At 45.7% G+C, this 25,284-nt stretch overlaps 2 protein-coding genes across 2 annotated transcripts; one reads left to right on the top strand and one right to left on the bottom strand.

The window, feature by feature from the left end:
- Window positions 1-861: 861 nt before the first annotated feature.
- Window positions 862-9,153, bottom strand: AIRIM (AFG2 interacting ribosome maturation factor). The gene is made up of 5 exons (XM_065916196.1): window positions 8,904-9,153; window positions 8,436-8,713; window positions 6,357-6,536; window positions 4,157-4,275; window positions 862-3,987 (listed from the first exon to the last, which is right to left on the bottom strand). The coding sequence occupies exons 2-5, from the start codon at window positions 8,708-8,710 to the stop codon at window positions 3,950-3,952; spliced, it is 612 nt and encodes a 203-aa protein (XP_065772268.1). The 5' UTR covers window positions 8,711-8,713; window positions 8,904-9,153; the 3' UTR covers window positions 862-3,949.
- A 171-nt stretch (window positions 9,154-9,324) lies between these two features.
- On the top strand, window positions 9,325-25,284 carry CDCA8 (cell division cycle associated 8). Its single transcript, XM_065930149.1, has 11 exons — window positions 9,325-9,426; window positions 9,580-9,692; window positions 9,832-9,960; window positions 12,582-12,622; window positions 14,646-14,718; window positions 16,954-17,036; window positions 19,688-19,752; window positions 20,610-20,705; window positions 21,821-21,947; window positions 22,714-22,800; window positions 24,014-25,284. The coding sequence occupies exons 2-11, from the start codon at window positions 9,596-9,598 to the stop codon at window positions 24,056-24,058; spliced, it is 843 nt and encodes a 280-aa protein (XP_065786221.1). The 5' UTR covers window positions 9,325-9,426; window positions 9,580-9,595; the 3' UTR covers window positions 24,059-25,284.

The following is a 25,284-nucleotide window of genomic DNA, read 5'->3' as shown; positions in this document are numbered from 1 at the left end:
ATAAATGTTATACTCACACAACAGAAAACTATGGAACTCTTACTGAAAAAACTGAGGAAACCCTTTACATATTCATAAAGAATGATCTCTAAGATACAGTGAGTGGAAAAAACAAGGTATAAAACTTGGATATACAGCATGCTACTACTTGTAGGAAGTTATGGAGAAAATACAACAATATTTGCTTGTATAAGTCATCTATCACCGTGGAACGAATTACCCCCAAACTCAAATGACTTAAACATCTTGTTTCCATGGGTCCACCCAGCTGAGCTGGGTTGCCTTTGGCTTAGGTCCTCACGAGGTTACAGTCAGCTGTTAGCTGGGGCTGTGGGCTCATCTAAAGGCTCAGCCTGGGGAGAAGGTCTGCTTCTAAGCTCTGGCAGGGTTCTGGCAAGCATCAAGCTCTCACATGAGGTCGCCATGGGGCTGCCTCCTAGCCTCACAGTGGACTTCCCCCAAGGGAGTGAGGGGCAGCGCCCTCAATGGAAGCCACAGCCTCTTCTTACAACCTACTTCCAGAAACGACATCCCACCACTTCCACCGTTTTTTGTTCTTTAGAAGCAAATCTGTAAGGGCAGCCCACACTGAAGGGGGAGGGACTATACAAGGATGTGGGTCCTTGCGATCACTGGGGCTATCTTGGAGGGTCCCCACCCCTGTGCTCATAGAGGTGAAGAATATTTTTGGAAGGACACGTGAAACATTTAACATTGGTTGCCTCCAGCGAGGTGGCCTGAGTAATGGGGGAGGGGAACTTTTCACTGAATATGCACCTGTGCCCTTTGAATTTTGTACAATGTGAACATATCACTTACTTAAAAAACTAACCAAATTAATTATAAATTAAAAAAGAACAATTAGAAGGATAGCAATTTAATACCATAAGAATGGCTAAGAAGGAACAATTATACCTAAATAATACATAGTTATTACTTAGCACCATAAACATACTTGTAGCTATTCACAGTCAGGATTACTTGTTTAAATGAGGGAGGTTTAACAAGCTCTTCACTATACTCACACAGACACACACATACACAGAAGAGCAACTCCCATTTGCAAAATACGTACTCTTGAGCAAGGTATTCAGGGCCCTTCACAAATTCATTCCAGTCCACCCTTACAGACCCATTACCCGCCACTCTTACATCCCCCTGTGAACCCCAGTGACTTGCTATACTCAACTGTTAATGCTTCCAGCTCTAGGGTGTGCAAGCCACAAGCGCGATACCCGCACACAGCAAACCCCCAGCAGGTGTCAGCTTCCATTCTTTCTCAAACACTGCCTGTGATTACACTGTCCCCAGGCGTGGAGCACCCTGCACTCCTCTCCAAGCCTCGAGGCCCGACTGAGATGTCAAGGTCACTGAGAAGTGGCCCCCCAACCAGTTGGTTGTCACCTCTATCCTCCCACAGAACTCTGTTTTGACTGTAAATACACTTTCACTATTGAATCTCTTCAACTTAAAGTCTGGTCCCTGGATCATCAGCATCACTTGGGACCTTGTTAGAAATGCAGAGTCCAGGGCCCCACCCTGGACCTACAGAGTAGGAAGCTAAATTTTAACAAGATACCAGTGATTTATATGCCATCCAACATCTCATCCTCTGACGTCCCCTTCTCCTCCTGCCTTCAATCTTTCCCAGCATCAGGGCCTGGAAGACAAAGATTACGGCATCCGGTCCCATCACTTCATGGTAAATAGATGGGGAAACAATGGAAACAGTGACAGAGTTTATTTTCTTGGGCTCCAAAATCACTGCAGATGGTGACTGCAGCCATGAAATTAACAGACGCTTGCTCCTTGGAACAAAAGCTATGACCAACCTAGAGAGCATACTAAAAAGCAGAGACATTACTTTGCTGACAAAAGTCCATCTAGTCAAAGATATGGTTTTTCTGGTAGTCATGTATGGATGTGAGAGTTGGACTATAAAGAAAGCTAAGCACCAAAGAATTGATGCTTTTGAACGGTGGTGTTGGAGAAGACTCTTGAGAGTCCCTTGGACTGCAAGAAGATCAAACCAGTCAATCCTAAAGGAAATCAGTCCTGAATATTCATTGGAAGGACTGATGCTGAAGCTGAAACTACAATACTTTGGCCACCTGATGGCAAAGAACTGACTCATTGGAAAAGAACCTGACGCTGGGAAAGACTGAAGGCGGGAGAAGCAGACGACAGAGGATGAAATGGTTGAATGGTATCACTGACTCAATGGACATGAGTTTGAGTAAGCTCTGGGAGTTGGTGACGGACAGAGAAGCCTGGTGTGCTGCAGTCCATGGGGGTGCAAAGAGTTGGACATGACTGAGCAACTGAACCAAACTGAACTCAAGCTTGAGAAACACTAAATCTTTCCCTGGTTGAACTATAAATCTTTCTGGGCTCTCCTTTACCTCTGTCCCCAGAGTACATCATAAGACCTAATACCTAAAGGCCTTAAGGTTATTTACAATTATTATATACATGATGGGCTTCCTTGGTGGCTCAATCATAAAGAATCCACCTGCAATGCAGGAGCCACAAGAGACATGGGTTCAATCCCTGGGTCAGGAAGATCCCCTGGGGGAGGGCATGGCAACCTACTCCAGTATTCTTGCTTAGAGAATCCAATGGACAGAGGAGCCTGGCAGGCTATAGTCCATAGGGTCGCAAAGAGTCGGACATGACTGAAGCGACTTAGCATGCACGAACAGGTAGAAAAACATGAAGACTTAAAAAATACATGTAAAACATAAGACTATAATAATCCATAGAATGGTATATATAATTGTGTTGAGCTATATTCAGAGAGAGATATGAAAAACTAGCCAAACTATATAAGGGTGCTTTTTAAAGACAATTTGAAAAACAGTATGTATCAATGATACTCAAATTGTTTTGTTAAAAAAATTGTGACTATGGACGATGAAAAGATACATATAAAATATCTCTGATAGAGTTCGTTTTATGCTTTTCTACTTTTTAAATGTTTTCCACAATTTTTCTATAATTTCTTAAAAAGCATATCATCACTTTTGTAACTTAAAAAGTCATTTTCACTTTGAAAAATATCTATATTCTTTCTTAAGTCCCTTTACATCCAATGACCGAGATTTTTAACCAGCCCAGGAAGCTGACAGGTCTGCAAGGACCATGACCATTTCACAGATGAAGGCACTGGGCCTCAGAAACACAATCCTGATTGCCTGACTCTGGGCTAGTGACCTCCCATCCATGCAGCTACTCCAAGATCAGGGGCCTGTAGCAAATTGGCTGCAGGCTTTGGTAAAAAGAAAACCCTGTTATTTTAAGAGCCCCACTATCCCCAGTTACTTACTGTCAGTAAGAGCAACAAGGGAACAGCTCCAAACACAAAACACTCAGAATTCATGCTGCACCACCTCCCCCTGGTGGAAGGCTCTAGAAAGTGTCTTGATGATAAGGAGCCGCTGCAACTGGAAAACAATGAGTTTTCCATCAACATCACCTCCACTTCTTTAAATCATTAAAGCCACACTTTTTCCATCAAGGAGTCAAGTACTGACAAAAGGAGAGGAGACCAGGCCCTGGGGTCAACGAGGCTCAGGGCTTTGGATGATGCTGGGAGTGGAGCCGACTCTACCCCGGCCCTTTCCTTCCTCACCACTTCTGTGGCTGTTGCTTCTGTCCCTGGCGTTCTTCTGCACCACCGTTCCTGCACCCTCTCTGCCTCTGTCCACTCTCCTGAGTCTTAGGAAAGGGCAAGGGGTGACCATGTACCCTCACCCATGACCCAGCCTGAAGCAGCCCCAACATCAGGAATGTCCCGCAGAATCCTCTGAAGAGCCAGTCCTCAGGCGCTGGGTACTGACACTTCCAGTAAGTCAGGACGCCATACTGACATTTCTTTAGACACATCAGAGGGCAGCCATGCCGGTCTTCACCTGTGTCCCCCTAGTCTCCCGATAAACACACGGCTTCTTCACTCTTCCAGGAAGAAGGAAACATTCAAGAGGACATCTAGAACAGGAAGAGAGAGAACATGTGGCATACCAGCTCTCCAGAAAACACAAAACCCCAGATTTGTAAAAGCTAGAGGCACCAGGAGGGGGAACTTCTTCATGCTTCCATAGAGGCTAGACACAGAAGGGAGAGGAGCAGACACGAAGGACTACATGAAAACCAGCACCTCGTACAAGGTCCGGGTGTTCATCTTCGGAGATTCGGTCCCAGGCTCTCGGCAAAGCTTGGATGTTTCCCAAGTCTTCCCACTGGATTGAGGACAGGAGGTACTTCCTCTTCAGGTACTTTCCGGGGAGTTAAGGAAGGTGCTCAAAAAGACAATGAAATATGATGAAGGAAGAAAATACCCTTGAGAGCATTCCTAGGAGCCAGAAGAGCAAAAGCACAGCCATCATTACATTTACCAGTGGGCAGGCTCACCTCTGCTGCAGATCTTTGCCGAGCCCCTCTATAGACAAGGTTCTGGGCTACAGGGAAGGGATGAAGCATTGCCCCTGCAAACTGGGATCTCACTATGGTGAGAAAACACAAAACAGAAACTGAAAAGACTCTACATGAGAGGAGATAAAACTCAGCAGAAGTTGAGAGGATAAATTCATCCCCCTTAGAGCAGGGGTCCCCCATCTCTGGTACCCATCTGTGGCCTGTCAGGAACTGAGCCTCACAACAGGAGGTGAGCGGTGGTCCAGAAAGCGAAGATTCATCTGCCACTCCCCACTGCTCACATCACCACCTGAACCCTCCCTCCCATCCCCAACTGTGGAAAAACTGACTTTCACGAAACCAGTCCCTGGTGCCAAGAAGGTTGGGGAACCGCTGCTTCAGAGGATAGTAGGAAGATTCCGGCTGGTAGGAAGAGCTTCAACCAAGACAAAGAAAAGGGGAAGCACGGAATGGATTCAGGACAGTACATCTTCCAACGAGGTGCAAAATGGAATAGCATGTAGAGGGGCAGGCGAGGCAGCTGAGCAGGCAGGTGGAGGGAGAAAACAGACCAATGTGGGGGGTCTCACCCTAGGGACACAAGAAGCTACGGAGAAGTCCTACCCAGTAGGATCAGAACAAGACCTCCTGAAGATAAATCTGTAAAGCATGGCCACTACCTGGAGGTAGCTTCTTCCTTCTAAGGAAAGAAGGCAGGGTCAGAGAAACCTGCCTAGAGATGGCATGCGACGAAGGGTCCAAGTGAGAGACTACGGCACAGGCAGTGGGGATACAGAAGGAAACTCTGCGAAACACCAGGCAAACAATGGAAGGATCTGACAGCAGAGTGCAAACACCCTCACAACAGCCCCTGGCACACAGTAAGCACTCCTTGAGGGCAGCTTCAGCTACTGCTCTCACTGCCCACACTGCTGTTGCCACCAATGCTGCCACTGACGCAATTAGCAAACAGTGGCATGGGGGGACAGCCCTCAAGTTTACAGACTAGGTGATCAGACAGGGTTGACGCTACAACTGAAGGAAAAGGGAGCTGAATGGGGTGGGGGCGGGGAGGGTGGGGTTGGGTCTCCATCCAATTCTCCATTTGAGCCTGCAGTTCCATGAGATTTCAATTGGGAGGCAGCTGCAGGAAACTGAAAATCAAAATTAGAGGCAAGAATAAATGAAGGTAGAAACTCCAGCCAGAGAGTAGATGCGACTATCAGGCAAGACTGGAGAGAAAAAGGTAGAGGACTCCAACTAACTGGTCCTTTGCATAGGTCTGATCGGATTACTCCTCTACTCAAAACTATCTACAGCTTTTGTCTCACTCAGAATAAAAGCCCAAATCCTTCCAAAGACCTTGGAGGCCCTACCAGCCCTAGCCCTGACTCCTGACAGCATCACCTGTTAGACCAGCCCCCTTTCACTCAGCTCGAGCCCTATTGGCTGCCTTGCTATTTCCCGAACGGACCAAGCTCGCTGTCACCTCAGGGCCTTTGCACTTGCTACTCTTTCTACTTGGAACACTCTTCCCCCAATCATCCACACGATTCTTCCCCTCACTCTCTTCACGTCTTTTCTTAGAAACCACTTTCTCAGTGAGGCCTGCCCTGACCACCCTACTTAAAATTACAAGCCCACCCTTAACCCTTGCTTTCCCTACTCCCTGCTTTATTTTTCTTCAAGGCACTTAATATCCTCTGACATTGTACACATTTTCCCTTTTTTAAAGCCTATCTCCCACCACCTAGAACAAAGCCTGGAAGGTAGCATCTGCTCAATAAATGATTTGAGGAATGACTGTACAAAGGAATGCAGGAGGAATCCAAGTCCAGGAACCAAAGAGAACTGACTTAAACTATGTATTTTTGTGTAATCTGGTGAAAAACTGAAATTAATGACTTCCTGGAACAGCTCTGTGAAACGTGTGCAAAGGATATGAATTCCGATAATGCTTCTCAATGTCCTGCAACCACTCCAACATTTCAGCCACAGAGGGGCTCGCAGCTGAAGCCTGTAGGACAGCATCGAGGCCAATCGTGTCTGCGTGCTGCTCATAGATCTGAAGCATGCGCTCCACGTGGCTGCTGACCACATCACGCACCTTGAGGAGGGTGGCTCTGGGGGGGAAAGGCTGATATTAGCTAATATGATGAGAAAGGCCTAAGGCCAGGTTCCTCAACCTCGGTATCAAGGACATCTTGGACCAGATGATTCTTTGTGGTGGAGGGCTGCCCTGTGCCTCGTAGGTTGTTCAGCAACAACCTTGCGCTCTACCTACTAGACGACAGGAGCAAACTATGTCCCCACCCATCTCAAGGTGTGGCAATCAATAATGTCTCCAGATACTGCCACATATCCCAATGGGAAAAACTGCCTCCAAAGGAGATCTACTGGTCCCAGGTGCCTTGGATGGAGGGGTGGCTTAACAATTAAGAATTGACTTAAAGATAATGAGGCTGAAGTGATCTCTCTCAAAAGCTGTGTGATGAGCCCAGCTGCCAAAGACAGTAAAGACCAAGCAGGCTTTCTAGGACTCCCATAAAGGAGAGGAAAGGTTCACACACAGTCTAATGCCACGTACGTGAAAGGAATAAGCAAGAGGGAACTACAGCAATAGAGCAGTACTGTGCTCAGGTTATATCGTGCCCCAACCTAGTGAATTCTTGAATGGGTAAAATTTGGGCTCTTGACACACACAGATTATTGTGGATCTTAGGAAAGTTACTTATTCTCAATCAGGAACAAAAACAAGTCTCTTTTGTTCACTGTGCATCCTAAGTACCTAAAACACTGAGACTGGCAGACAAAGTAACAAACATTTGTCCAATAAATGAAAAGCACTCTTATGAAGAGTAAATGCAATAATGCCTATTAAGCCATTAGTGAAGTGCCTAGCTTATGGCAAATTTTATTATATTATTTTTATATAATTTAAAAAATTATTATATAATTATTTTTAAAATTATTATTCCATTGGTGACTCCAGCCACCAAGACGAAGGCTACAGCTTCACAAAGGGCAAGGCACTCCCTAGCCTAGAATTGCAGCTTTCAAGTTTAACTGTGACTCACAATTAAAAACTAAGCTAAAAATAACAGCCCAATACCCACATAGAAACATGTAATCAATTGAAATAAAAGTTCTCTACCTAAGAATGTATAATGACCTAACTTAATTGACTCTCTTACTCAACTTAGGGACTAAGCCGGCCTTACTGCTGTATTCCTAGCACCTGTGTTTTGCATCCCATAGGTTCTTAATAATGTTTTTTTGTACAGATAAATACAAAGAAGGCCCCCATCTTTGAGTTTCCTATCCGTCTATGGCAAACCCTACACACTAGAACTTTCTTTCATCCTGGTTAAGGGAAGGTCATATGTGCCCTGTCTTTTCTCTATTCCCAGTTACCTATAACTCTAAGACAGAGGGCCTAACATTGGTGCTCCTCCTGGCACAGACACCAATGTACAGCAGAACAAAGCAGTGGTTAGTAGCTTCTGGCCCCAGTGCCAGAGACACTTGGGTTAGCATCCCAGCTTTACTATTTACTAACTGCCTGAGCACAGGCAATTTGTGTGAGCCTCAGTTCCCTTACCTGAAAAATGGGATTAAGTGAGGTTAAGTCACAGAGTTGCTGAAAAGATTTTATGAGATAATGTATGTAGAATCCTTGCTGCTGGCACCTACTAAGTTTACAGTGTAACTCCTGCTGTTTTCTACCTAAGGAAAACTACAGTGGAGGGCCAATAAGCTTTCTCCACTGCTTTTCTGTTCTGCTTTGACAACTTTTACTAAATCCACCACTGTCATGCCTAGCTGATAAGGGAAGTGCCAGAAAATGGCTTTTAGACAGAGAGAGGTCCCATTGCAACAGATGGAAAGGGGGTAAGGTTGACACATCCCCGAATACCATTCTCTTAAGTAAGGAGAAAAACCCCCTTCTCACTGATCCTAGATCATTAAATACCCAGTTTTAACATCTCTACGCCAAGAAAGAGCGCCACTGTGCCTCTTACAGCCTCTCTCCCAGCTTGTCCAGGATAGTGTCACCAGCCGCCAGCTGCTTGCGCCTCAGTCGCTCCTTTAAGTCCGGGAAGGCCCGAAGTGAGGGCACATCCTCAAATCGCAGGTTCTGTGCGGCTTGCAGCTGCTCTGCCAGGTTGCTGAGAGAGGCCAGGAGGGGCGGGCACTCTCTCAGAGCACTCTGCCACAGGCCCTGCTGCTCCTCCACCACGGGAAAGCACTTCCTCAGGGCCTCCTGCACGGCAAGCAAAGCCTGATCTTCAGTCATCTTCTATTTGGGGGGTGAAAAGAAAAAAAAAAAACAGGAAAAAACAAATATCATTAGGGTCCCAAGTCGATCGGGAAAGGACCGATTCAAGGGTGGGAGTTATTTCCGTTCTCAGGGGAGGTCCAGCGAAACAAAGTTTCCTCATATAGGGCCGTCTATCCCTCCCGACAAGTGTTTCTAGCGCGAGTCTTACCGTCAGCCAGGCTCTCGGAAGGCAGAACCTTCGTTTCCCACCTCGAGAAGGCTTTCCTGGCTACTCTTTGGCTTCGGGCAATTTCAGACTGAAGGTTCATCAGGCCAACCCGTGCTTCCGGAACCAGAATCCTGTCTCCTCTACTTGAGGTTTCCGGTCGCTCTTCTAAACCAGCGGGAAAACAAAACTAAAGCAATAAAATTTTAAGAAAACTCCAAGACCCCCGCATGCCTCCGATGTTTCTCTGCGCATGCCCAGACGTGGCTACTGAGTCGCGAAAACTAGTCGGTCGGGCAGCAATGCCTTCTGGGTGCTGTAGTTTACGTGTGGACTGGCTGCCCGATTGCGAAGCTTCTCTGTGATTGGCTGTTATGAGACCCTCCTAAGACGGCGGCTTTTTATTGGTCGGGCTTTGGCAGTTTGAATTTGGTGGCGGCGGTCTCACGTCGCCTTCGTCCCGGAGCCGCTCCTTCTCAGCTAAAGCAACCAGGTTTTTCCTCAGCCCGGGTATCAGAACCTGCAGGTGGGTGCCTCGCGAATCCTTTATGCCCGAGCCCGGAAGGGCAGGGGTTCCCATTCAAACCCCGTGGGGGGGCCTCTCCCGCCCCCTTGCGGCCCCCTCTCCTTCACCATCTCGCCGCTGACGGCTTGTGCCTCCGCCCCTCGCTCCCCGCAGCCTCCATCGAAGCGCCATGGCTCCGTCTAGGAAGGGCGGCAGTCGGGTGGCCAAGACCAACGCGCTGCGGAACCGAAAGCTCGCCTCCTTTCTTAAGGACTTCGACCGTGAAGGTAAGGGGCGGAGCCCGGGTGGTCGCGGGCACCTGGGGCAGTCGCGGGGTGCTGGAGGATTGGGACGCGGGCGGCAGGGATTCCGGGAACCTTTTGCCCGCTGGGTGACCCATACCATGTCCTCTCTGCCCTCTCGCAGTGCAAATGCGATCCAAGCAAATTCAGTCAGACAGGCAGAACCTCCTCAAAGAGTTGGATAACTTGTACAACATTGAGATCCTGCGACTCCCCAAGGCTCTGCGCGAGATGAACTGGCTCGAATACTTCGGTAAGAGCTCCTGGTCTTTCCCCAGGCCTCGGCCTGGAGCCCTTCTGTGGTTACCATGGCAGCTCTTATCTTCTCAGTGAGGTCTTCCAAGATCACCTTAGGAGGAAATTGCAGTCCTACTCCTCCCCAATCCCTGCCTCACCTCCCTGCTTTTCTTCTTAGCACTTTCTCTCATCTTCCTGTGCGGGCAGGCAAATGTTTTCTCTAAAGAAGGAGATAATAACTGTTTAAGGCTTTGTAGGCCAGAAGGTTGTCTGTCCAAACTACTCAACTTTGCCGTTATATAGTTCCAAAACAGCTGTAATGAATGGGCATAGCTGTTTTCCAACAGAAATCGATTTGTGGAAACACTGAAATGTGAATTTGACAGATTTCAGATTTCATGTGTCATGAAATACTCTTTTTTTGAGAGGGGTGGTATTTTATTTATCCATTTAAAAGTGAATGAATGAATAGTTTGTTACCAAAGCTCAGATGGAAGGATAACTCCAGCCAACTCTTTCTGCAGCTTATGGAAATCACCAGTTTATAAATGGGCAAACAAATTGTGAAGTGCAAGGACTCAAAGAGTTTTCCTGGCCAGAGGAAAACCCCAGCCTGCCTGTTCCCTACCCTACCGCCTGGTTAAATGTACAAGGAAATGCAAGTTCAGTTCAGTCGCTCAGTCGTGTCCGACTCTTTGCAACCCTATGAACCACAGCACGCCAGGCCTCCCTGTCCATCCCCAACTCCCAGAGTCCACCCAAACCCATGTCCATTGAGTCGGTGATGCCGTCCAACCATCTCATTCTCTGTTATCCCCTTCTTTTGCCCTCAATGTTTCCCAGCATCAGGGTCTTTTCCACTGAGTCAGCTCTTCATGTCAGGTGGCCAAAGTATTGGAGTTTCAGCTTCAACATGAACAACCAGGACTGATCTCCTTTAGGATGGACTGGTTGGATCTCCTTGCAGTCCAAGGGACTCTCAAGAGTCTTCTCCAACACCACAGTTCAAAAGGATCAATTCTTCGGCGCTCAGCTTTCTTTATAGTCCAACTCTCACATCCATACATGACCACTGGAAAAACATAGCCTTGACTAGATGGACCTTTGTTGGCAAAGTAATGCCTTTGCTTTTTAATGTGCTGTCTAGATTGGTCATAACTTTCCTTCCAAGGAGTGAGTGTCTTTTAATTTCGTGGCTGCAATCACCATCTGCAGTGATTTTGGAGCCCAGAAAAATAAAGTCAGGTGCTGTTTCTACTGTTTCCCCATCTATTTGCCATGAAATGCAAGAGGCCGTCCTTTTGCTGGGTTACCCTTACTTTTACTTTTTTCTTATGATTAATTACCCACTAGGTAGCCTGCTGGCAACCCACTCCAGTATTCTTGCCTGGAAAATCCCATGGACGGAAGAGCCTGGTAGGCTATAGTCAGTCCATGGGGTTGCAAAGAGTCGGATATGACTGAGCGACTTCACTTTCACTTTCAGGTAGCCTGCTACCTGGATAGAAATGCACGTTCTGCTCACATAGATGTCATTTAATGATCCTTTTGGACTTTCTCTTTTATTTATTAATCTATTTGTGCATCTCTGTAAATATTCATTGAGCATGTGTTAATCACAATATTGGCACTAAAGATGCATTGGGGAATAAAGCAGACATTATCCTTGCCTCCAGGAACTTATAAGTTAATAGAGAAGAATTGTTCTAAAAATTTGGACATGATTATATATTTAAATTTATAAGCACTACAGAAGAGAGTAAAGTAGTGGTCAATAAGCACATTTATATAGTGCTTTCTATGCCAGACAGGCATTGTGTTTTCCAATGTTAACTGAAAAACCAAATGTTTTCCATATATTAATGATTTCATTCTCATAACAAACATATTAGTTGTTGATTTTATTCCTGCTTTATAGATGACAAGATTAAAGCACGGAGATTGTTTACTTTGCTCAAAGTCTCATTAGCCAATTAGTGACAGATTTGAATGTAGGCATTCTGCTTCCAAAGTCCATAACTGTTATACAGGATACTACCAACATTTCCAGCAGGAGGACTCTAACCTAAGTTTTTATTCTACATCTAAATCTTGCAAAGATGTCTTCATTCAATACACATTTACACCATATATACTGATGACGTATTTTTCGCCGGAGGCTGTGGATATTATTTTTGTCCTCGAGTTCAGTTCAAGGCAGGGTTGGGTACTTCTACAGCTTTGAGTAGTTGTTGGATATGATGATAGTGAGCAACTAACTCAACACATCGCAGCAATCTGCTGTGAGAGAAAAATAAGCAGAGTTTTGGGTTTGAGCTGGGTTTTGAAAGATGAATTCCAAATTTGTAGAGTGCAGGGGATTATTTCAGGCAGGAGAAATAACTATCAGAACACTGAGTCATGAGAGACAGTGGCACATTTGGGAAATAACAGTCACTTTGGTATAGTGGAACTTGTAGTAAGTCATGAAGGGAACAGTCAAGCTTGGAGAAAGATTAGACTAGGTTGTAGAGGCTCCTGAATGTTGGACCAAGGACTTAATCTGGTCCAGTGTAAGATAAGTGGTCATATTAGGGAAGATAGTTTGTTGATTAAATTATTAAAATCTAGTAACCAAGCGAATTGTTCTTTTCAAAGCCCTTGGAGGAAACAAGCAGGCCCTGGAAGAAGCAGCAACAGTAAGTGACTTCTATTTTTGAACTCTTGGTTAGTTTTTTTAGTCCGTCCACAAAATTCAGTTGTGGGTGCTGACTATGGAACAGGTTCCAGAGGGGACATTACTGATGTCAACTAAAAGATTATAGTTGTTGAATGCTGAGTACATGAAGGCCAAGTAGTTCCAAGGTTTATAGAGAAATAGTCCTGTTTTGGGCAGGTTCCTTGCAGCTCTTTGCCCTGACCTTTGCAGGTGAAGTAGAAAGCCAAGTTCCTTTAAACCCCTGGCCTGCTAGGGGACAGAGAGACTGTTGCCTTTTCACATCATCCTTGAGAAGCTGTGCTCTTGAGTGGGACTTTCAGGATTCCCCACTCCTTCTCACTTCCTTCCTCCTGGCATGATTGCTAGGACTGAAGGCAGTATGATGGGGAGGCCGAGTAGAGTTTAGATCAGTACTGTCTATTACAATAGCCACCAACCACGTGTAACTTTAATTAAAATTAGTAAAATATTCAGTTCCTCAGACACACTAACCATGAGTCATATGTTCAATAGCCACTATCACTACTGAATCATCCTCCATTTCAGACACCACTCATCTCTAGCATGGCACAGCTTCTTGCTAAGTCCCAACAGCCTCAGAGTCCTTGTCTGAGTACTCCATGTAGTCTCTACCAATCCAGAGATGAAACTGTGTCATTCCTTGTCTGTAATGGCTATTCTGATACTAATGTGCCCCACAAGAAAAGGCTTGTGAAGCATGCCTGCTTTTGGCTATTCCCATACATATAGATAGTTACCACTGGGAATAAACTTAATCAGAATGGTGACTGGAAGCCTTTTTGAAGGATTCAGGAGCATAGCAGGAAAACACTTGGCCCTTTAGACTTAAAAAAAAAAAATTCTTTTAAGGTAATTGTGTGATGGTGCATTAATTAACTTGATTGTGATAATTATTTCAGTGTGTATGTGTAACACTTTTTTATATATGTAGGCATTTTTTAAAATTTATTTTTTAATTGAAGGATAATTGCTTTCAGAATTTTGTTGTTTTCTGTCAAACCGTAGCATGAATCAGCCATAGGTATACATATATCCCCTTCCTCTTGAACATCCCTCCTATTTTCCTCCCCATCCCACACCTTTAGTTTGGCACAGAGCCCCTGTTTGAGTTCCCTAAGACATACAACTAATTTCCATTGGCTATCTGTTTTACATATGGTAATGTAAGTTTCCATGTTACTCTCTCCATACATCTCACCCTCGTAACACTTTAAATGTGTTTGAATCATATTTGTCATTTATACCTCAGTAAAGCTGGGGGTGGAATGAAAAGACTGACATAGCATCAAGTGTTGTAGAGAATATGGGTCATTTGAAACTTGTACTGTTTGCTCCTGGCATGTAAACAAGTACAATCACTTTGGAAAACAATTTTGCATAACATTAAGCCTGAACACCTGTGTACCCTGCAACTCTCTGATGCCCTATCCCTAAGTATACAGCCAAGAGTGAGCCTGGACATGTGTGCATCAGACACAGCTATAAGACAGTTCAAAGTAGCAGTGTTTGTAATAGCAAAATACTATTGACAGGAGACTGGACAAATCCATTGTGACAGGTATTACATAGCAGTGAGAACAAATCAACTACAATCACAAATAGTGGTCAAAAGCAGAACCAAGTAAAATATTGAAGCACATAGACATTTGTGGCGAAATATACATACGCCCACACTTTCTTTCAGGCAAATGGAATGATAGTGGTTATCTCTAAGGAATGACAGAATTAGGACACTAGTCACCTTCTGAGGAGAGGCAAAGAAATAGCACAGGGAGAAGTACATAGCTAGAAGCAAGTAATTGGCGATGTTTTGGGTCTTTGGTTGTATGGTGGGTTTATGGGAGTTCAGTATTTTGTGTTATAAGTAACAATCTTTTGTATATATCAAAGAATATGGTTTTTTAAGTTGTTTTTAATATTAAAATATTGTTCCTCACATTTGATGGAATATACCTGGTGTTTTCTGACTGTGTTTGGCACAGGCTGACTTGGATATCACAGAAATAAACAAATTAACAGCAGAAGCTACTCGGACACCCCTGAAACCTGCCAAAAGTGAGTACTTTTCAAGATCCCTTGTTGCAGTGAGAGCGAAGGCCCAGTGTAGTTGGCTGGCTGCTCGGGGAGGCCTCCTTGGAGGAGTCTCTTCCCTCTAATGCCTGGTCCTCAGTCTTGAAAATCCAAAAATTTGATTTTGTCCTCTGCATTCAGTTAGTTATATGCAGGACTGATAACTAACCAAACTCTTCAGACCAATTTGTGAGCTAAAGTGAAAGAAGAAAAGAAAAACAAAAGGCTGTGCTGGAAACCAAACACTGTTGCCTGCTTCCTTCCCTAAGAGAGAGGCGAGCAAGGTTTGGAGAGGTGTGACGAGACGCAGTAGCGCTGGCCAAGACTCCCTGATGTGAGCAGAAGGGTTGAGAGAGAATGGTGACAGGACCAACTTTCTCAGCGTGTCACTCCATGCTGCTCAGTTCAGTGACCCATCCATGTAGAATTCTCTCCCATACACGCCCCACACTCGGAGAAACACTATCTCAGAGGGAAAGTTTGGGGAAGCTGTTTGTAATTAGTAAGCATAGATTCAAGCCAGGATGGGCTCTCTAATGGACATGCTGCCACTGACCTTAAGCTCTGGACTTCAGGCTGCCCATCAGGCAGCACCTTCTCTACTGGGCCAGACCTAAAATACCACCCAGTGCTTATTCCAGCTTACCTTTTCTTTTTTAAAGGTAAATATATTTGTCTTCTTATTTGTGTCAGGGAGAAAAAAGCTTAAAATTCATTGAGTCTGAAGTCTTTCCCCACGGTTAAATTTCTTTATGGAATCCCTGCTTCGGATTTTCTAGCCTGTGGTTGTATGTATTTAGCAACGAGACACTCCCTTTCAATGATAGACAGCTGGAATGGTTAGAACATTTTTTCTAATTTTGAACCAAAGTTTCTTTGCGGTATCTACATACTGATACTGCTTCTGTTCTGCCTTCCATATGACAACCCCTTAAATATTAAAAACTGGTATTTCCTCTTGAATCATCCATCTTAAATATCCTTCATATTCCTTTCCCGTCTAAAATGAAAATTATAATAATTTATTATTTATAGATAGTATTTTATTGTAATAAATAGTAATAACATTAAAAAAAACTAAGGTCATGGCATCCAGTCCCATCACTTAGAAGGGGAAAAAGTAGAAGCAGTGACAGACTTTATTTTCTTGGGCTCCAAAATCACTGTGGATGCTTACTTCAACCTTGAAATTAAAAGATGCTTGCTCCTTAGAAGGAAAGCTATGACTAACCTAGACAGTATGTTAAAAAATAAAGACATCACTTTGCCAACAAAGGTCCATATAGTCAAGACTATGGTTTTTCCAGTAGTCATGTACAGATGTGAGAGCTGAACCATAAAGAAAGCTGAACACTGAAGAATTGATGCTTTAGAATTGTGGTGTTGGAGAAGACTCGAGAATTCTGTGGACAGCAAGGAGATCAAACCAGTCAATCCTAAAGGAAATCAACCCTGAATATTTACTGGAAGGCCTGAGCTGAAGCTGAAGTTCCAGTATTTTGGCCACCTGATGCGAAGAGCTAACTCATTAGAAAAGACCCTGATACTGGGAAGGATTGAAGAAGAGGGCTACAGAGGATGAGTTGGTTAGATAGCATCACTGACTCAATGGATGTGAATTTGAGCAATCTTGAAAGATAGTGAAGGACCAGGAAGCCTAGCATACAGCAGTCCATGGGGTCGAAAAGAATTGGACATGACTTAGCGACTGAACAACATTAATACTTATAATGTGTTCAGTATCACTCAAGGGACTTTACATTTCTTCATCCCACAAATATTTAATAAGCACTTGTAGGCACAATTCTAGAGTTTGGGATGAATAACAAAGACACCATTTTTGTTGAGGACACATTCCATGTCTCATATCCCCATGAAGTGTCTCCTCCCTTTTATAGAAGAAGAAATTGAGGATCGTGGTGAAAACCATGTGACATAGTCAGAGGCAGGATCAGGCCTCATGCACAAGGCTGTCTGACTCTGGGGTCTGCATTCTTAATCAAAATGCTGGGCTGCCCATACAAAGCACGATATAGGGTTTTTTAACCACTCTGAGACTTTTTTTGTGTGTGGCTAAATTCTCTTTTTTAATCATCTTTATATTGGATCTGTTTCTTAATTACAACCTAAAATTGCTTAAGTTTTATTTCCTATAAGAAATGTGAATGCATAAAAGTTTATTCCCATGAGAAATATCACTCTGTTAAAACTTTCTTATAGCACGAAAGGTAATGCAAGTGGATGAGATGATAATGGAAGAAGAAGAGGAAGAAAACAACAATAAGAATCGTCAAACTGCAAGAGTAAGTATGCACTCAGATTTGGCGCGGGAACCTGTCAGCAGACAAGGAAATACTTAAAATATAGTATGCCTCTTTTATCACTCCCTACCCCACTGCCCCTGGAAGTTTTACCATTCCTCTTAGGACACAGCCTTTAAAATGAGTGAAATTTCACTAGTTGGAGAAGAAAAGGAAGGGAATTCCAGGAAGAGGTATGAAAGTGCCCTTTGAGGAGCAGGAGGCAGCTTGGTGTAGTGGCAAGGACATAAGCTGTGAGAGTAATCTGGGAAAAGCAGGGGTCTTATGAGCCAAGCTTAGAGGTTGCGATTTCATGAGGTGGGTCATGGAAGTGACATGATGGATAGGTATTTCAGAACAGCATTCAGGATAAACAAGAGAGAGAAAATTAGAGACAAGGGAACCAGTTGGGAAGCTTTATTATTCTGTTTAATTGATTCTAGCTGATTTACAGTGTTGTGCAAATCTCCACTGTGTAGCAGTGTGACTCAGTTATATACTATAGGCATTCTTTTTTAAGTATTCTTTTCCATTATGATTTGTCACAGGGTATTGAATGTAGTTCCCTGTGCTATACAGTAGGACCTTGTTCTTCCATCTTATCCATAATAGTTTACATACGCTAATCCCAAACTCCCAGTCCTTCTGTCCTCCACCCGCCTCCCCCTTGGCAACCACAGTTCAGTTCTCTGCGTCTGTGAGTCTGTTTCTGTTTTATAGGTGTGTTCATTTCTGCCCTATTTGAGACACCACATGTGATACGTGGTATCCACGTGTGATATATATGTGGTCTTTCCCTGACTTACTCACTTAGTGTGATAATCTCTAGTTGCATCCATGTTGCGGCAGATGGCATTATCTTGTTCTTTTTCATGGCCGAGTAGTAGTCCATTGTGCACATACCACATCCTCCTCCTCCATTCGTTTGTCAGTGGGCACTTAGGTTGCTTCCAAGTCTTGGCTATTGTGAACAGTGCTGCTATGAACATAGGGGTGCACGTGTGTTTTTGAATTATAATTTTGTCCAGGTATGTGCCCAGGAGTGGGATTGCTGGATCATAATGTAATTCTGTTTTTAGTTTTCTGAGGAACTTCATTCACACTGTTTTCCATAATGGCTGTACCAACTTACATTCCCACCAGCAGTGTAGAAGGGTTCCCTTTTCTCCACACTCTCTCCAGCATTTATTATTTGTAGACTTTTCAACGGTGGTCATTCTGATTACTGTGAGGAGGTACCTCATAGTTTTGATTTGCATTCTCTAATAATTAGTGATGATGAGCATCTTTTCATGTGCCTACTGGCCATCTGTATGTCCTCTTTGGAGAAATGTCTGTTAAGGTCTTAAGGTTCTGCCCATTTTTCGATTGGGTTGTATGTTTTTTTGTGGTTGAGTTATATGAGCTGTTTGTACATTTTGGAAATTAAGCCCTTATCTCTGACATCATTTGCAAATATTTTCTTCCATTATGTAGGTTTGTGGGGTTTTTTTGATGTTTTCTTTGCTGTGCAAAATTTGTAAGTCCCAGAATTCGGTCCCATTTGTTTATTTTTGTTTTTATTTCTATTGCCTTGGGAGACTGACCTAAGAAAACATTGGTACAATTTATGTCAGAGAATATTTTGCCTTTGCTGTCTTCTAAGAGTTTTATGGTGTCATGTCTTGTATTTGTCTTTAAGTCATTTTGCATTTATTTTTTTGCATGGTGTGAGAGTGTGTTCTAGCTTTATTGATTTACATGCGGGGGCTGCTGTAATTCTTGAACTGAGGCCCTGACCCTGTAAAAAGAGAAGGGATACATTTTACAAAGGAGAATGGGCAAGGTTGGTGGAGAGAAGGAGCGCCCTAAGACGACCAGGTGGTTTCTGGCTTAGGGAACTGCCCTCTGGTGGAAATGGGGCATGGAAGGAGGAGTGCTGGGTCAGGGCAAAGGGAGGCAGTTAGTCTGTCAGTCCTTCAACCTGCTGAGTGTAATACTTCTCCAGCATGTCTAGTCCTGACAGAAATCTCAGCCTGGAGCTCAGGCAGAAGAAAGAGATTGAGAGACACCGACTTCCAGATCTTTAGGTGGTTGTCCCAGCGTGGGGGTCAATGAGGCTGTATGGGGAGAATGTGGAGGGGAGGCTGAGGGTGGACCCTGGAGGGAAGGTAGAAAGAGGAGCTTGTGAGGCAGCCTGCAGAGCAGAAGGCCAGCCAGCAAAGCAAGAGTGGTCCTGCTACCCTTGTTCAATCTTCTGAACAAGGGAGGATCATCAGAAGGTAAAAACTGATTCTTGTCAGGTACTTCCGAGGACTCGGCAAGAGTGAGGGCTGCTGAGGGTTCCTTGTGTAGGGCACCTGGGTGCCCTTAGTGACTGTCACAGCAACGCTGTAGGAGGGGTGGGATCAGGGTAGGGGAACCAGCCAAGCTGCACTCAGTTCAGCGGGCACTGACCTTTCATCCTGGTCAGAGTTCTCTAATTGGAAGACTTGGGCAGTATGATTCTTAGTTGATCAGTTCTGCTCTGAATTATTTAAGTCACTGTGAGTTCTATAAGGTATACCTTCTGACATTCAGATACTCGCTCTTTTCCAGAGCTGGTATCCTTCTCCCTAACCTTTCCCCTTTGTGGGGCTTTTTGTAACCTCAGTTTCATTTGTTTGTGACTTCAGGTTAAAAGGTGTCCTCCATCCAAGAAGAGAACCCAGTCCATACAAGGAAAAGGCAAAAATAAAAGGTAACAGGTTTTCCAGATTCAGATGTGCTTTTGGTTTTATTGGAGAGCCACATTCATCATGGCAGGAACAGGTGGTAAAAGGGCTTTTGTGACTTGTGTTCAAGTAGAGCTTCTTCACATCATCGAACCTGCCAGTATCTGAGCTTGGGGGACCTCTAGAAACCATCTGACCCAACACCTTCTCTGGCTCTTCAGCCCATGTTCTGTCTTCCCCCACCTTTTTTTTTTTTTTTTTAATGCAAACAGGGAGATTAATAAGACACAGAAACATACAGTAAGCACTGCAAATTTTGTTCAGTTTCCGGACAGTCCGTGTATAGAGCTACCTACATGGTCAGTCACAAAGTGGCTATCACCTACCTGTGGTTAGTTTCTTGAAAAATTCCTCCTGGTCCTGCTAAGTAATGAATCACCATGGACTTCAATTTCTTATGCTGGGAGGGCGGGGGAGGGGGCTGCCTCTTAACAAGCTCAGGAATGGCGTCACTGGGGCATGTCTGTGAAGAGTGAGCCCCTCTCTCTTCTCCCTGGGCAGTGGGAGCTTCCTGGCAAGAGGACAGGAGCTCCAACTAGAGGGCCTACAGGGTGCAGAGGGGCTGTCTCCTTCCTCTCATTCCCTTAGCTTGACTGAGAAGTCAGATTCTGGAGGCAGACTGCCTGGGTTCAGGGTTCTGGCTCTGCCCTCATATCCCTGAGTTTCTGCATCCGGAAATGAGGATAATGGTGCCTCTCAGAGGGTGGTGAGGAGGCTAGACAAGCTAATGTGTGGAAGGCTCCCAGGACAGGCTCTGACACGCTCAGGGTTACCTGCCTCCATGGCTGCAGTCACTGGACCTGACAGTTGGTCTCTCCCGTAGGTCAAGCCACTATGCCACCGTTACCCCGTCTGTGGGCCGACTGGAGCTGTCTCTGGTGAAACCAACTCCGGGCCTGACACCCAGGTTTGACTCACGGTGAGTGCTGGCAGCACTTGGATTTCGGTGGGAGCCCAGTGCTTGGCATTTGTTGGAGAGGATGGGGATTTAAGAAAATACTGGAAAGCCTCTCTCGGGAGCATTTCCTAACGTTTGCCTCTCCCCTGAGAGCAGGTTCACCTGTTTTCAGTGACAAAATGATTGTTTATCTGATGGAAGGGAGGAGACCATTCTGTCCCTGATGACTTGGAGGCCTCTAGTGACTATTTTGGTCTTTTCTGATTCTGATTAAGTTTATTTTAAGTTGGGAGGTACTCTTCCCATACCCTTGGTAGGAGTGAAAATTAACACCACCTTTTGGGAGACCAATATAAATACAGATGTTCTTACAGCATAAATTAATCCCTTCTACAGTGCTGGTCAACTGGATAGGAGATGCTGTGTAGCCATTAAAAAATAAGTGGCTCTGCATGTGCTGATGGGAAGAGCTTCATGGTCAGGAGCCTCTCCAAACAGGTGGCAGAGCAGCATGACCTAGATGATCCCATTTGATAGTTTCTGGAAGGACGAATAAGGAAGAGCGTGCTTATCTCTGGAGTGGGAGAGTGAGGAAGACTTAACCTTCTATTTCTAATTCTCACTCCTCCTTAACTTTTTTTTTTTTTTTTTTTTGCATGAGTATATAGCAAAGGACATTTAGGGGGAAAGAGATGGAAGCACTTTAAAGATCTCAAGAAAGTCAGTTTGGGAATTAATATAATGGTGTCATCACTGAACCATTCTCCTTTGACCCTGGAAAATTTCTCCTGATGGAAGCACATAGCCACTCTTGGAAATATATTAGCCACTGTTTATTTCTGGCTTTGTGGGTGGATGAATGGATGGGTGACTGCTCTCCATATGGAGCTTTGGACCTAAAATTTACATGGATAAGAATTGACTTTCGCTAGATGTATGTTTGATAATTACCTCCTCCTTTCTCCAGCTGTGTTGAGTCATTACTGCTTTTTAACCCTAAATTTAGAACGCTCCTTCTTAGAAATGTGTGATTTGAAAACTGCAGCTTGAGGCCAGATGGGATTTGGAAGGGCTCGTAGCGTCTGGTGTCATTCAATCTGCCAAGCCATCTTTACAGAGATTTTCCCACTTTATAGGATCTTCAAGACCCCAGGCCTGCGTACTCCAGCGGCCAGAGAGCGGATTTACAATGTGTCCGTGAATGGCAGCCCTCTCGCTGACAGCAAAGAGGTATTCCTCACTGTGCCGGTGGGAGGCGGAGAGGTAAGTGTTCTGGGGCGGGGTGGGTCAAGCCACAGTGTGCTGCTTACTCACCATTTCTTTCTCTTGTCCATCACCCATTTGTCTCCTGGAACCCAAAGTCCTTTGGTTGCCTGGCTCGTCATCTCCACACTTCTGTAGAACTCAGAACCATTTCCTCTCCCAGGTTAGAGCTCCAGACTGAGAAGATTCTTGCCCAGCTCTGGGTTCCATTTGTTCATCAGCTAACATAGCCCCATGTATCTTGTATTAATAGCAGGTTCAAGATGTGGAAGACATTCCTGCCCTTGAGTAGCGGTCAGTAGTCAAGCTAGGCTCCCAATTAACAATAACATAACATATGATGTGTGCAGTAAAGGAGATTTTAAAGGGTGTGCAAAGGAGGGCACTGTCAGGGTGCATGCTTAGTCTAGAAAGGGAAGCTCGAGAGTTCCACTTTGTGTAACTTCGAGGAGTCTGAAGCAGGCAGAGCAGAGCAAGTTGCTCACCTCCGCTCGGGGACAGAGGGGATGGTTTATCTCACATGAGGTCTGCAGGGCATTTCTAAGCTAACGTGCACCCCTTGTCTTCGGCTGATCCAGCCACTGGCCCAGTGATAAACGCCAACATCACTGTCTCCTTGGGACTAACACCCCTCCTGCCTGCCTTGCCACCACCACCCACAAGTGCAGGACATCAAGGGGACCCCACCCTCCCAGGCACCCTGGGCTGCTGGCAGAGGTTCCTGCTCTGAGGGACCTGCCACTTTAACCCTCTCCCCTCTCCACAGAGCATGCGGTTATTGGCCAGTGACTTGCAGAGGATCGACATCGCACAGCTGGATCCAGAGGCCCTGGGAAACATTAAGAAGCTCTCCGTAAGTCTCACGCTCCTCTCCACACACAGGGTGGAGCCTTCTGGGTTTAGCCATTCTTAGGATTGCCTTTTGGGTCTGTGCTGGTGCTTTACACTTACAACTGTTTCCCCCAAGGAATTTTGACACACGTTTTCCTGCTTACCTAGCAACAATTCTGTCCCTAAACTGATATTGAGTTTTGGTCCAACCCAGAGTGCCTACCACAGAAGTTCCACAAGAAAATAAAAAATTCTGCCTCATTCAGGCAGTTGGTGCCTTTATGTTACGGCACAACAGTTGACCTCTGGGAACTGAAGCTTCCTCACAGCAGTTCAGGAACAGGGTGAGGAACTTGTTACAAGGAATCCCACAGAATCGAAAAGAGTGCTGACCAGCCAGGCCCTCTGGGTGGTGGGACCACAATGCCAGGGGTTGATGGGACTCTGCTCTGCTGCATCAGCTCCTTTAGCACCTCTATCTTTGGGGCCCAAGCACTCATTTCTCCTGCACCTGTCCTTCCTCCCTAAGCAGAGTATCACCTTCTCCATGGGGCCCTTGGTTCCCCGCCCCCTTACCTTGGGTCTGGGTGCAGCTCTGCAGAGTTGCACTCCCTACACCATTGCCCAGCGTGGGCTGTCCAGGGTTAGTCCTCATTTAAATTCTCAAGAGGAAGAACTGACAATTCCGTTCTCGGCTTTGGTCAGACGGGCCACCCCGGTCCTGTCAGCTGGATTTAGTGTGGTGGACGGGAACACGTAGCACAAACGTGGCTGCTGCTGGCCCCCCTTCTGGGTGGGGGGTGGGGTAGGGTCAGTGAAGGGCATGTCCAGGGAGCGGATGAGGGCGGAGCTGCTTTCTCAACCGTGTCATTTGGAACAGGCCAGTGCTGAGACTGGGCACATGCCAGCCACCCGAACCTGGTGACATCCTTCATCAGCTGGACCTCCAGCATTGCTGTTCCCAAATGATACCTTCACTGTCTCATCTGAGACGGCATTTTGCTGCTTCGTTCAGATGAGAAACAGAGATGCAGCAAGTTTAGTTCAGTGTGCGTTGCTGGTCTAGTGGTGAGCATAGCTGCCTCCCAGAAAGGTTAGTTCGTTCATGTCCGAATAGAGGATGGAGAGCTGAGTCAGCCAGACCGGCCCAGCCCCAGAGTCAGTGAGTAGACTGAGGGGCGGGTGGGCACGCCTGCCAGCACCACCCACTGAACGAACTCCCCTTTTCCTCTCAGAGCCGTCTTGCTCAGATCTGTGGCACCATACGAACTCAAAAATGAAGCTGTTATTCCAAGACGGGACAGGATGGGCCTTCAGTGGGCACTTCTGGAACCCTGAAGAGACCTCTTCCTTTTGGCTTACTGTTTGTTTGAGTGTGAAGTTCCAGAGCAGGGGGTGGCGTTCTTCTTGGAGAACTCAGGAAGCTTTGCTTTTGGCACCTCCAAATCCAAGTGACAAAGACACTGCCTCTGCATCCATACAGTCCAAACTTCCAGCCCTTCTCTGAACTGAATTCTCCTTCCTGCTCTTAGAGCGGCCGCCTCTGCTCTTTGCCCTGCCCCTACTCGGAGGAACCTCGTGTTCTCAGGAGGACTGTCAGTCACCCTCAGCAGGGAGCCCTGTGCGGCTGGGCTCCCAGCCTGAAGGCTGGGAGCTGTAAGCGCCAAGCAGGGAGCTCCACGAGAGGGCAGCTCCGAAGCTGGAAGGGACTGTGCAGATGGGGCCAGGACCAGCCACAGCTGTGACCCCAGCGGGACACATCCCCCCTCCCTCCTGCGGTGGGTACTGCCGGGGCTCTGCAGTCTGATTCCTGCCATGCCCACCAGGAGTCTTGTCTCCAGTTGATCTGTGGACTAGTATTGTGTACTATCCCTGTTCACCAAAGACCAAAACTTGGTTTGAGGGCAGTTTCCGTGTCTTGCTCCTCTACCTCTCCAGTTAGTTCAGTTAGTGGGAATCTGGATAAGGGAACTGTAGGATTTAGATTAGTGTGGGGTTTTTACATGACGGGTTGCAGTTGAACTCAAAGCTCTCTAGTCTCTGCCAGTTCTGTAGACTTTCCGAGAGCATTTCTCTCTTCTTAGGTTCATGGGGGAGCGAGTGTAGCTGGTCTGGGGGCCCCATTCCGTGTGTTTGGCCTCTGCCCTGGTGTGGGCTGTCCCGTGGGCACGGAGACCCCTGCGCCCCAGCTAGCCCTGCTGCCCCGAAGAATCATGGGACGTGGTCCAAGAATGTGGGAGCCGAGAGTTCCCCTGCCCTGCGCTCGGGAGCACAGTATTGTGTGTGTGGTTCTTTGTTGTACTTTGTACTATTTTGCTACATGACCATCCTAGTAATCCAGTCCTGTCCAAGATATGTTCTTTTCAAGTTGTCTTATTCTCCCTTTCCTGAGACTTTTGTACATATTGTTTTCCTGAGTCGTGGTATCTGTAAGCTGATTTATTCTGATCAGAGCTACCGAAAGGTACCAGTTTTCAATAAAGTATGGATTTGGATTTGTTTTTAA

The sequence above is a fragment of the Muntiacus reevesi genome, chromosome 1 (genome assembly GCF_963930625.1).
Source record: "Muntiacus reevesi chromosome 1, mMunRee1.1, whole genome shotgun sequence".
Classification (NCBI taxonomy): domain Eukaryota; kingdom Metazoa; phylum Chordata; class Mammalia; order Artiodactyla; family Cervidae; genus Muntiacus; species Muntiacus reevesi.
Note: the sequence above shows the minus strand (reverse complement) of the source record. Positions and strands in the feature narration are given on the sequence as shown.